This window comes from Lonchura striata, chromosome 1A, assembly GCF_050655825.1.
Source record: "Lonchura striata isolate lonStrDom1 chromosome 1A, ASM5065582v1, whole genome shotgun sequence".
Classification (NCBI taxonomy): Eukaryota; Metazoa; Chordata; class Aves; order Passeriformes; family Estrildidae; genus Lonchura; species Lonchura striata.
In genome coordinates, this window is record NC_140741.1 from 6,466,380 (window position 1) to 6,480,039 (window position 13,660).

Genomic DNA, 13,660 nt, shown 5'->3' on the forward strand with positions numbered 1-13,660 from the left:
ACCCCTTGTGCAGGTTATATGCTTCTGTTTCACTGCTCTCCAGTCAGTGATGGCACAGCTTTATTAACTGCAAAAACACAATGGTGATGGTGCGAGCAAGAGCTGTCAGCTCATGGGGCCTCTTGTCCCACTTTCCTTGAACTTCAGTCCAATTTAGGTTGCAGAGTAGATGGCTGACCTACTTGTATTTTGGTCAGGAATTAATTTAAAATGGCATAAAAAGCTTTGCTTTTCCTGAAAAGTGGCAGCAGGGTAGAAAAGACTACTCTTTGTGAGGTTAGTTGACGCAATTTAAGCATTCATTTCACATTATTATGTTTAGGAATTCTGCATTTGAGTGATCTGTGTGTTTGAGAGCTGTATAAGGTCACATAACAGGTATCCAGATTGCTGAAAATCATGGGTAAGCTTGGCTGCTCTGCTGTGCTTTCTTTTCTAAACCCTTAATAAGATTAGTGAAACCTTTGCAAACCAAAGAAAAACTCTCACCTTCTCCATTGTCTAACCTGATCTCATGTGCCTCTTTTAAAGCAACACCTTTTTCTGCAAACTGAAAACTCTTGATTTTTTCAGTTTCATTAGGGTTAAAGTAGGTGTAAGTGTACTGTATGTGTTTTTTAAAAACCCCAAACAAATCAAAACAAACAACCCCCCCTTTCTGTCCTTGCTTGTCAAATTGCATGTACAGGGAAGACCGTAAAATATGATTTCTGATCCTAATATTTAAGTGTGATACTTCCAGGTAGCTTAGACCAATGAGTTTAGTGCATGGTAAGGAGGCAGATAATTATATTTCTCACCAAAAATAATTACATGTTTTTAGGGAATGTTTAATTCTACTAAGTCAGCAACTTGTATTCTATAGATTACTAACTTGTAAGTAGAGGTCTTCTGACCTTGTTGCAGTAATTACCATTTCAGGAGCAGAAAATCTAATTGCCTAGAAACATGAGAGGTCCTGGCTAAAGTTTATCTCAAATTCACTGAGCTGAAAATCTGTTTAAATAGAATTCAAGAGTTTCTTTTTTCAGTGACCATGTTAATGAAAATAAGTATTGAGTAACCTTCTCTCCAACTTTAACACAACCAAGCAATTTTAATTCTCCTAATAGTTCTTTGGAAGCTGCATTCAGTTTGCTTTAAAATCTGAATTAATCTTATTTAATCTTAAATATGAAATACAGTCACATGCTCTTTTGTGCTGTTACAGGATAGCATTGATTTTTAATCACTTGAATAGATCTTTTATTGTTCCTAAATGAATAATTATTTATTTAACTTACTGTAGAGAAGGATAGTTGAAGTTAAATGTGCCCGTGGTTGTTTTCTTTCTGCATTTATGAATTGTATTCTGCAGAGGTCTGTACATTTTGTATTGGTCCAGAAATGAAACTGATTAAGTGGTACATAATCTGATGGCTGTCACAGCTGAAAATGTTGCTTTTAAGTTGTAAGACCATCTTCTTTAGCAATTTTTACATTGATAGTATTTTCCCCAAATACTGAACTACTCTGTGTATTTTGAGAGTCGAGGAATGTTGCATGATGATTTTACCTGCTTTTTTGTCAGCAGGGCTATGGCAGTGAGGGGATAATGCCTGCAGAAAGAATTGGTAATTATGGAAACCAAAGCCTTTGCACAGTTTTAATAGGAGCCAACAGTTAGGGAAGTGGTCATTTAATTTGTGCTTTAGGGTGCAAGTCCTGGGATACAGTTCTTTGCCAGTTTTGGCTGTCCCATGAGCAAAAGCTAAACTAGCAAATAATTTCTGGTGTTATAGGCTACTTGTGTTGAGGATCTAGCCTAGAAAATTGCTGGGTTTGCTTACTACATAGTAATCCATTCAGCTTCAAGGAGTTTTGTGTGGAAATGTGATGTCTCTGTACTGTTTATATCAAGTATAACATCAGCACATTGTGGTCTGTTATTTTACTGTGTCTGGGGGTCTTCTCTTTCACCTTCATCAATGTCCTTCTGAGACACTCTGTAGGAAGGTCTGTTATTCTTTGTGCTTTCTCTTTATCCATGGTAAGGAAATAATCCTTTATTTGTATCTACAAAAAGTGACAGAAAAATTCACTAGCATTTGAAGAGTTCACAGATTTTCATGGGTTCACCCATGAAGGTTCCTCTGCCCCAGGCAGCCTTCCTAGTTTTTACCAGTCATAATCATCTGTATCTCTCTAAGATAAGCAGAAAATAGGGTATTCTGGCATGTTGCTAATGCACAGATTTAGTTTCTAACAGTGATTTAAGCTTTGGAAACAAGTCTGTGTTAAAGACCAGCCTGAATTTGGTTCAAGTGAGCTATCTGAATTGGTTCTCTCCTGAAGTAAAGAACAGTAGTTCCTCAGTGCAACCTTCAGATTCTGGAAGACAGCCTTGTTTCACCATAATTTAAAGGTTTAGATCTATTCAATGCATGTCAGTGTATCATTAATTAATACTAGAGCCCTGTATTTCCTGAGATGGAAAAGTACAGCTTTTGACTATGAAACACTGAAACAACACATCTGTTTCCTAAGTGACGCATCTGCAAAGTGTGCCTGTGTGTTTCACTGAAATATTTAAAAACACTCTCCTCCACTTAAGCCAGTTGTATGATTAAAAATGCCTTCCTTTAAAATGGGCCACCCATGGTCTTACCTAAAGGTTATAGTACACCAGATATTCAGCTTTGTAGCTATACAGAATCATATTATGACAGAAAACCCCGTGTTATTTTGACTGATGCTGTTGGGGCGGGGGGGAAAGACATTAGCTTGATCTACAAGGTTTTCATCAGCCCACAGGAAGTGCTGAAGTACACGCTGATGAGAGAATAGTGTTTGTGGAAGTGGAGGTTGGGCAGTGCTGTGCAGGTATTGTGGTTCTCTGTGCAGTTACGCTGCCCAGCTCCGCAGCTGGAAGAAATACCAGCGAATTAAGGCATGGCTTTTTAGGTAAACAGCGTGTAACCAGAATGTGGAACAATGTCCCAAACAGCAGGCATAATTGCTTTTTCCTACCAAAATGTGCTCTACCGTGTCATAGCTGATACAAAAGTATTTTTGGCTGAGTATGATGATTTGCAGTGTTTGTTTGAGTGTAAGGGAGTGTGTTTATCATGTTTGAACTGATGGCTCTGGGCTCATCCAGCCTGCTGTCCACAACACATACCAATTTCTACAATGGTTATTGTATTGCTTTTTATTTATGTCCTTTTCTGGGGTTTCTGTTTTGAAGTAGAGCAGTGTTCATGCTGGGTGGTCACATAAGTAAGTTTTGATGTCAGGTAGTGCTTTTTGTAATGTTCTATTTTGCTTCTTAATTATAGGCCATTTTAGAGCAGTTGTGTACATGTCACTGCTCTCTGCAACTGCTTTGTCAGTGCAGCTGTAAATGCTGTTTCATGGTTCCTCTCCTGGACAATCCATCAATATCACTGCTCTGCACTCTTCTTGGTTTTGCACTGTTGTTTAATTCTGTATTCAGCTAAGTAGAAATGTATATGCTTGAGATATTTCCCTTGACATTTTACGAAAATAAGTTTTCATTATTAGTGTACATAGCAAGCCATCTAATTCCACTAGATAAAGGATCAATTATTTATTTTGAAAAGTATCTGGACACTTAAAGATTAAATGCTTACAAGGTGTAATTTGCAAGTTGAAGACATGTGGTATTGTGCTCCCTTCATGCTTTTTTTGAAACAAACCTAAAAGCATATTTATCTCAATTTTATTTAGTTAGGAAGGATGCCAAGATATTAAGGTTCATTTAATTTTGGGAGACTTCAACAGGACGTATAAATTAGTGTGTGCTGTCATAGGCATTACAAAAGTGAACATTCTGAAAGGGTGAACACCTCTAATTAAATTTAAATTCCTCCTGCACTTTATCATTTTAATCATTTAATCCTAAACAGATTTGAAAAATCAAAGAATATTTTTAAATGTTATTTTAATTGACAAATAATCCTGAGTTCTTCTGATGGCTTTCTGGCAAAATTTACTCAAAGCCAAATTTTATGCACATTTTTTCTTACAGTTTAGAAAACATTAATATGGATTTTCCCCTCATGCCTCCAGATTAAAAAAAAGTATATTCTGAAAATGTTAATGTTTTTTTAAATAGATGCTAATATTTTAAAGCTCCCCAGATCACTTCCTCAACTTTGCATCTTAGCTGGTATATCTCTACCATTTAAAGCAAGTATTTTGCAGTGTTAATAATTTCTGTGGTCAGTTCTAACTTTAAATAAAAACCTCTGCAAAGCCTCTGAAGGTGATTAATAGCTTCCCTGGTTAGAACAAAAATTGCACAATTCAAATAATACACCTACACGCACTGGCTTGTCAAGCTGAGAATAAAAAATCATTTTTCCCCAAAGTCAGTGTTGCTATTTCAAGTATCTCCTGGTTAATTGGAAAAATGCAGAGGGAGGCTCTGCTGGCAGCATGTGGGAGCTCTTAGGGATGGTTAGGTGATGAATGTGCAAAAAACCAACATGTGTAACAGCAGCATGTCTAACCAGCATGTCTGGCCACTAATTATGGGGAGGGAGGGCAGGAGATAAGAGCTGCCAGCTCCAGGGCTCTGCCAGTCTTTGGAGCGTGAGAGCAAGGTTGTATTTTACATGGATGAAAGAAAATGTGCAGGCCAAGAGTCTTCTTGAGCATGTTGGGTCGTTGCCTCATGTTTCAGGTATACTTCTGTGCTGTATGTATTCCAATTGTTTGATCAGTAATTTTGAGTTTCGGTTTTTTTAGTAAAATAATCAGTAATTACCAAAGTGGCCGTTCTTACTCCTTTTATTATGGATTATGAAATGTATCCATTGTAAGATTGTATGACACAGTGTTAATGTGCCTGAAGAGTTTAATTTTAGAGACTGTCTCCTCACTAGAGCTGTGTGGGATTTTTTTACATGTGGTAATTATCATAGAAGTTTAATCTGTTTCATGATCTGATGTGTGCTGAAACTGTGGCTTGAATGTGTGTTCATGGCTTGTATATTTAGGGCAGTGAATGAGTGCTACTTTCAGTGGTTTCACATTCAGCATTTAACAGACGTGGGCATGGGCAGATATAATCCAATACCAAGGAGATTGTTGTGGACCAAGCAACCTTAAACTCGGGGTTTTCTTAATTGAGAAATGCGAAGTCTGTTGTTACTCAGGGTTATGAATGACTACTATGAGCTTTTTGTTATTTAATGTCATTTTATGTTATTTGCTAACTGAAAAATGTCTAGATGGCAAATTATTCAGTTATCCAAATTAGAAAATCTAGGAATAATCATTGCTCTCAGTCTCAGAGGAGTGTGCCTGATAGGAAATAAGTTTGCAGAGTCTGTAACAGCATGCATTTCCTAGATTCCTTCCTTTAGTGCTCACGGTTCACCAAATAGGTTGCTGTCAACTTCTTTCCAAAAATCATTTGGTGCATGGCTCTGCCAACTATAACACAGAGGCTGAATTCCCCAAGAAACAGTGATTCAGTTTCCTTTTACGGACTTTTCTCTGGTGTTTGTTGCTGTAGTTGTTTTCTTGATGGAAACTAAGGGATTATCTGAAATCCCTGTGGAGGAGGGTGCTATTCTCCCTGTTTTATAGATTCAAGAAGAGCTAGGCCCAAGCTGTGGATTTGAGACTCTACCTTTAAAAATCTAAGGCCTAACTTCTGTTAATAAAATTTAGTCATGTCTACTGATTGCAATTAGAAGACTTCACAGCATTGAGTAGCAGTGATTAATCATGGTTTGATGCATTTCTTCCTTGCACCAGGGGCTGGAATTTTTTGGTGTCCCTTGAATGTGTAAACCAAAGCATTCTTTTTTCTTGTATTTACTTTTCATATTAATTCATGGACTTAGCAGTGTCAGTAGCTGTGATTCTTAGCAGCTTTTGTTACATGATTTCACAATATTGCTAAAGAAGTTATGTCACTTTTTTCTAAGTGAACAGTAAACAGATTGCAACCCTGAAGAAACTGGAAACTTTTATAGAACAAGTTCTTTGGACAAAATAGAAAATAAAGTAACATCTAAATTGCTTTATTTAACCAGAGAATGTGAGATTGAGCATGTTCATGGAAGGTACACTTGGTAGCAAACCACAGTAGTTCACACTTAAAGCATAGATTGTATTTATTTCTGTACAAGGAAGTCTTGTTTCCTTCCTATTCTGTGTGGAACAAAACCTGAGACTTCACTGAATAATAAGGAAAAATATTATAGCTGCAAGTTCTTAGGAGCAGCTAATTGAAGTTGAGTCATGTTCTTATACGTAAGTAATTCAGTCCTTAGTCATGAAACTTGGAATCTTGACGAGTCAGATCCATGGTGACAAATGCTGTCATTCCAAAAATAAGTTTAAAAGGTAATGTGACCAGGTGCTTTTCTCTTCTAGAGGCTGATAGATTGTCTCAGCTTGCATCTGTAGAGTCCTTGGAGACAATGCATGGCAGCACCATTTGGTTTTCTAAATATGGATTATATTTTTTTTTCTTCTGTATGTCACCTTGAGGATAGTTAATCACTGGAATAGGTTGCACAGAGAGGTTGTGCCATCTCCATCTCTGGTGGTTCTCAAGGTCCATCTGTGTAAAAGCCCTGAGCAACCTGAGATCATGCTTGTGGTTGTGTCACTCTGTGATTCTGAGATGTTTTTTTTGTGGACCAGTTTGTCACCTAGGACCACAGTTTAGTGATTGCCATGCTTTAAAGCAGCCTCTTGTGCATGGGACTGTAATTAGATTTTTTTTTTAATGCCATCTTTTTGAGTATAGTGAAATACATTTTCAAAATAAACATAATCTTCCAAAATAAGTCAGAATGTTAAAATCTCACTTTAAGCAGCCCTACCTGTTTCACCATAAGAGTTTATCAGAGTTATTTGTTATTAAAAGCCTGAGGGGGTTTAACTGAAGGATTTCTTTAAAAGCTTTTCTTCATCTTCCTGTTGAAAAATGAATGCCTTAAGAGAAATTTTGAGATTCACTGGATTATTTTAGCCTCTCAACAGTCTGCATTTGCACAGGAAAAAAAAAAAACAACAAACCAAGTATTTCAACATGAACAAAGGAAGGAATTTTGCAAATTGCTTTCAAAGTAATATCAAAACCAACTCCTTGAGAGCGGAGGCAGCATCTTGTGTTCAGCTACTTTTGCGTGTGGTATCTGAAAGTCTGCTTGGTCATTATTATTTAATATTTTCTAAAATCCTTGTGTGTTAAGCCCTCAGGATGTTTATAGCACTTCTTTTCACACAGTGGGGCACTAGCAGTGAGGAAGAAATTCAAGGTCTGTAGCATAAAGCATGCCTAGAATGTTCCCTAAGAGGAAGCCTTAAAAAAAAAAGCCACATTTATTTATTAAGGTCTGTTTCCTTGTGGCAAAGATCAATGTATCCTAATTTACAAGAATTGCTTAAAAGTCAGGGCCAAGAAACTGGAGCCTTGTTTGTTTGCATCATTTCCTTAGCTATTACAATATGTACTGTTTAATATGGAGTTACTCTCTGCACTTGGACTTTGTGGTTTATTTTTAGTCTATATAAGCTCTCTTGGCTAAAGTGTTCTTGTGACAAAAGGCACCAGGGGCTCTCTCTGGGCTTGCTTTTTTTGGTGGCTGCAGCACTTGTGCCACTGTTCGCTTGGTAGTTGAGGGACAAGAAAAAAATGCTAAGGAGATGTGCCTGGAGTTGTGGAATGAGAAGAAAAAGAGTGGATGAAGCCAGACTGTTGTGGGAATATAGGAAGTGGGTGTGGGCACTGTGCTTTCCTATGGAGTGATTGGTTCTGCTGCAGTCCAGAACCCCCAGCTCTGTGAGATGCAGGTAACACTTGTGGAGAATCTGTGCAGAACTCATCTTTCTTGTTGTATACATCTAAATTTTCTAGATTTTATGTGACATCTGTAGTTGTTCATAGGTTTTCTTTTATAGTAAAATGGAAGACCCTGCAAATCAAAACAAAAAAATCCCAAAAACAAACAAACAAAAAAACACACAAAAAAAAAAAAAGCTATGAACCTTACTTGTGATACCTCTGCAAATTCACTTGGAGGATGGGAGGACCAAACCCTGACAAAAAATGTGCTAAAGGCCTGGCTTCTGTAATAATTCTATTTTGTGAGGGTAGCATGACTCATACCACTTAATGTTCCTATCTCAGTATACGGTTTATTTTTAAGTAAGGCTGTAAAAAACAGTGTTTTTCTGTACCAGTTGTTGCTATGACTTCACAATGTTTCCCTAAATACGCTTGCTCATACTTTCTCACAGCATAGTATTTGGCATATTAAAACCTTAATTCCATCAGTATTTCCTGAGTGCTGTTCATTTTAATGCTTCTATGGAAAAAAAGGATAACTCCATGTATTATGTAATTCTGACTGAGGAAGAATAAAAAGGTTTTTTTAAACACCCAGTCACCACAACCTGTTCCTTCATTTAAGAAAATGTTCCTGTGTTTGAGCTTTTCCAATCTTTCCGTGTAACTTTTCAGAGTAAATTTGCAGGAATGATACAGTTTAAGCTGTTTTTTTAAAGGTAAGTGGACACTGTATTATTACTTCAGAACACTTTCATTGTCTTTTTTTTTTGGCTGTAATTTGAGGGAAAAAATACTGCTAGTGTGGCTTGAGAGAGTGGGATGGGTGACTGGATGGGATGGGCTGAAACTTTCCTCTAAGTTTATACTTCAGAGTTTTCTTTTTCCAAGTTGCTGAACTCTGCAGCTGTGTGCCAGATCTCTTCCAAATGGCAGTGAGCACTTTGGTTGAAAGATCTTGGTGTAGAGGAGAAAATCTGCCCTAACCCTTCCTGACAACCTTCAGAACCTCATTCCTGCCTTGTTCTGCATGGCATGCCTGGCTGTTTAATTTTAAACTATTCTTATTAATTGGTCCAGCTAGTTGCAAGCTTACTGCAGTTTGGTTTCCTCTTTATACTGCTTTATAGCTGTCTAAAAAAGGATGTGGAAAAATACTTTAGTGTTATCACATAGGTCATCTTTGCTTACCTGAATATATTCTAAACAATGCAAGGGACAAAATTTATCTGGAAAGAACACATTCCATGTAAAGGTGTGCTGTTAGAGAAACTGACAATTGCATAGTGTTTAAACTTTTCCCTCTTGGCTCAGTAAAAGCACAGGTGAAAAAGCTGGGTTTTTTTGGTAATTACTAATAACATAATTTGAAGATTGTTACACTTATATGTAAAAATAATTTGCTTCTATATAATTTTCCTTTCTAGTTTGCTGTTTTGTAGAGCCCTTCATATATTTTGGCTGTCTTTTGAAAATAGAATTCTAACAATGGATGTTCCTGTTATGGTTTTTAGTTCCATATTCAGCATTAAGATTATGTAAGCTTTTTGTGAATTGCATTACGTAAATGAATTGGATGAAAAACTGATAAGGAGAAATATCGTCTTCCCAGACAGAGTAATTTTGTATGTTTGTGCTGTAACTGTCCAAAGAACTATTTTGTTTCAGTAGCTGGGTTTTGTTATGAACAAGTGCCTATCCTTATGGCATGGTTATTCTCAGTGTATCCCAGAAATGCTAATTTAGTGTTGAATTCTCCTTGCCTGGTAGGCATTTAGTGCTGTTTCTCTCAGCAGCTTGTCATAACCACTGGGCAGCAAGGTCAGGTTTGAAGATGTTTTCAGCCCCCTTTTGAAGGAGCCATGGTACTTTAAGAGAAACAAGGTTGACAAGGCATAAAAAAGAGTGGGAGCTTCAACTTACAGTCTGCTGATAAAAGTATTCATCCCACAAGGGGTGGTAAAATCTGTTTACCTGTTTGTATCCCTGGTGGTAGTTAGAGATAAACTTGGCAGGAGATATCCAAACAGGAAAACCTGGTGAAATATCTGCAGAGATCAGACAGGGATTTGTGTGTGTGTGTGTTTTGGGAGACAGCTGTTTCCTTTCTCTCCTACCTCTTGGTCTCCAGCCCACAAACTGCATTTATGGATGCAATGCCGGGATTTTTGTCTCAGTAATGTTTTTGATGTTAGTCTTACATGTTAGCTTAGGGTAACCCTAACCTTTTTCATACCCAGTGATTCATAAAGTCATCTGCTTCCATGAGGATAGTTTATATTTTTCTTCCTTGTAGCTGTGTCTATAAAAGTGAAAATGCCTGAATTGTTAAAGTAATGACTTATTTCTAATAAAGCTCAGAATTCAGAGCTGATGGGTTTTCTGTTGATTTGTTTTGCTAAAATAGAACAATGACAAGAACACGTTTATTTTCCTTTACATCAACAAATTTTGGCCTTAAATATTTCCAGTGGGTTTCACTTTATAACAGATTTCCAGTGGAAAAGGAATAGGGATCAGTGCAGGTTATTGTTGCAGAGGCAAAGTTCAGCTGATTGTCTTATAGGAATGTTTTGAACGTGGAGTAGTTAATGCGTAAGCATCTTGCTGCTCCATCTTTTCTTTTGGTTGGGATAAGAAATTTTATCATTAAATGTACTCAAGAGTCTAGTGCAATGTGATACAAGCAGATGCATTGAGTGCTTTCTGGACAACCAGTGTCATGATAGGAGCCACAAACTGTGTGGTAAAAGTCTTCTGTTCCAAAATGCCCTGTGTTTGTTTTTATTTGGCATCTCTAGATATCAAAATATTGAATGAAGTTGCTTAACATAACTTTTTTCATAACTTTGGAACTCTACTTCATTAATAATGCTCATGATTTGTTTTTTGTTTTTTTACAGATTCTGAAGGTGTTTAAGCTCTGAATACTTACAAGCTCTTTTTACATAACAATGTCTGGCTCATATGATGATTCCGTTGGAGTAGAAGTTTCTAGTGATAGCTTCTGGGAGGTAATCCAAACATTCTGTTCAATATTTTGATTTTATTTTTTACTCGTATTGTAGAAAATCTGATTTCTGTGCACTGTAAATTGTGGAGAGACCTGCAATACAAGACACATTGGTTATTGTGATCTGCAGTAATAGCCTTGAGGGTAGAAATTACCCCTTGGATTTTGACCCATTTCTTTGGAGGGCTCTGATGGGCACAAACTTGAGGATCATCCACTTGGGGTAGGGTATGGAATTCAGAAGTGAACCTTTGTCAGTTTTTATAGTCAAGGAAGGCCATGTGTGAGTAACTTTTAAAATGATCAGTGTTAAATCTGAAGTAACTGTTCCAAGCTATTGTAAGTGTACATACATTACAAAAGTACTGTGTGGATGTACTGCCTGTCTCCTGTTTCTGTCTAGATACTAGTATAAACTTTTTTGAGACAAGTTATTATTATCTCAGTTATTATTATCTCAGTATACATACAGAAAGATAATATAAAGTACTTTGTAATATCAGCCATTTTTGCTGCCCCTATCTGACAGAGACTTTCAGATGCTGTGATAATTTAAGCTGTAAAGAAAGCAAAACTCATAAAGCAGAAATACTTTTACAAAAACAAGTCTTTCTTTGAGTAAAAAAATACTGACACAATTGGAGGTAAGTACACTGTCCAAATTAGCTGTACTCAGTAGAACAAACTTCTTCCATTTGAGAGGGAGCTCTTTTGAGTTTAAATTATAGCAAACATGAAAATGGCTTGAGGGAACCTGTCTGAATTTACTGGAGACCTATATTAGACAGCTTGATTTTGGAGACCTGATGTTGTACTTCCTTTGAAATGTAAGCTTTTCTAGACCCCTGAAATGTGCTCTTTGTGGTGACAGCATATTACATTTTGATGCAGATATCCCATGTTTTTTCAATATGTTTTCTAAAAGACCTAATGCTAGTGGGCTTTGGTTGAATAGATAGGTGTACAGTCTTTTGAGGAGACATATTTACTATGGTGTTAAATATGTCTGTCTTCTTTATAAAGAAGTTCTAAAATCACTGTATTCTAAGTCTTGACCCCTTTTGTTGTAGGAGGGTGCTCTGTAGGATGGCTGCAGACAGGCTGTGGGGGACCATTTGATGTATAACCACAAAGATTGTTCATGTTAAAATGAGACTTGGAAAGTCATGGTAGTCAGGTGAAATTCCAGGTGACAGGAAAGAGTGAAACATTGTACCTGTCTTTAGAAGGGGTATAAAGGAAAACCCTGAGAACTACTGCTCTTGGAGGTGTCTCTCAGCATCCTGATCAGAGGTATCACACCTGCTTTGAGCAGGGGAATGGGCTGCCTGATCTCCAGAGTGTCCTCCCAACCTCAGTTTTTCTGTGTGATTTGTTTTATGTTAAGGCAACTTCCAGTGCAGGCTTTTTTTCCAAATAAAATGAGGAGGCAGTCAGGAAAAAAGAATTCTGGAGGGATGTTTTGATGTGTGTTGGGATATTTTGATGTGTGTTGTGCATCGTATACTTGGCAGCAGAACATGATTTCTGGCTGGCTGTTCTGTACCAAGCTGTTGTCTTCCATCAAATAATCATGTCTGGAAGCATAAAAGCTGAGTGAATAAGAATAAAATTTTCGTAAACTAGGATGATTGTTTGAACTCAAAAGAATTCAGTCCAATAAAGGATGATGAGAAATGGCAATTACCTTAAATGAGGGCCTTCAGAAGTTTGTTTAAATGTATTTGATATTTATTGTAGGTGGCTTATTTGTGTTTGTGCTATTGGTAACTTATTTTACATCATTTTGTAAATACTACTACTTGAGTCTGTTTCCTTGGATTTGTGTGTGTATTCTCTCCCAAAGGTCAGGATTGCAGGATGTTTCATAAGCAGTGTGAGTAGACTAATGTATTATGCATAACCATACCTTTCTTTATCCTTGGATAAGGAAATGTTAGACTTCTGTATAGCAGTCACTTGGTTTCCTTATAGGTTTTTCTGTGCTTTCTCTTTTTTGATGTGTAACCACAAATATTACTCTTGTTAAAATGAGACTTGGAGAGCCATGGAAATCAGGTGAAATTCCAGGTGGCAGGAAAGAGTGAAACATTGTACCTGTCTTTAGAAGGGGTAGGAAAGAGGAGTCTGGGAACTACTGACCTGTCAAATTCACATCTGTGCCTGGGAAGATCACAGGACAGACTCTCTTAGAAGCTTTGATAAGGCACAAGGAGGACAGGGAGGTGATTTGGGACAACCAAGGGCAAATCTTGCATGACCAACCTTGTGGCCTTTTCCAGTGGAGCAGCTCCATCAGTGGGCAAGAGGAAGGGTACAGGTGTCATTTATGGGGATTGCTGTAAAGCCTTTGACATGGTCCTCCACAACAGCCTTCTCTCCAAATTGGCAGCCATGGATTCTGTGGGTGGATTGCTGGATGCGAAAGCAATTACTTGGGTGGTTGCATCCAGAGGGAAGCAGTCAGTGGCTCAGAATCCCAGTGGACATCAGTTACAAGTGGTGTCCCTCAGGAGTCCATACTGGGACTAGAGTTATTAAACATCTTCATTAACAGCATAGAGGGATCAAGGGCACCCTCAGCAGCTTTGCAGGTGACACCAAGCTGAGGGTGCAGTGACAATCCAGAGGCACCTGGACAAGCTGAGCAGTCGCCCATGGGAATCTCATGAGGTTTAACCAGACCTGGTGCTGCCCCTGTCTGGCACATCCCTGTGCGTGATGGATCCAGGCTGGGGATGAGCAGAGGGAGCAGCCCTGGCAGAAGGACTTGGGGGTGCTGTGGGTGGGAGCTGGCCCTGCCCCAACCCAGAGCCCCCCTGTGCTGGGCT

At 37.9% G+C, this 13,660-nt stretch overlaps 1 protein-coding gene across 12 annotated transcripts in view; it reads left to right on the top strand.

The window, feature by feature from the left end:
* The window catches only part of PACSIN2 (protein kinase C and casein kinase substrate in neurons 2), a 51,603-nt gene that overhangs the window by 14,872 nt on the left and 23,071 nt on the right, over positions 1 to 13,660 (top strand). For 9 of the 12 annotated variants that reach the window (XM_077783193.2, XM_085569668.1, XM_085569671.1 and 6 more), the window contains one exon: positions 10,720 to 10,830. In XM_077783193.2, coding sequence (XP_077639319.1) covers positions 10,771 to 10,830 — 60 coding nt within the window. In that variant the 5' untranslated portion in view covers positions 10,720 to 10,770. Of the gene's footprint in view, positions 1 to 4,588; positions 4,688 to 8,392; positions 8,536 to 10,719; positions 10,831 to 13,660 lie in introns of those variants that run through there. The other 3 variants (XM_077783194.2, XM_085569670.1, XM_077783195.2) reach the window with 3 other exon arrangements.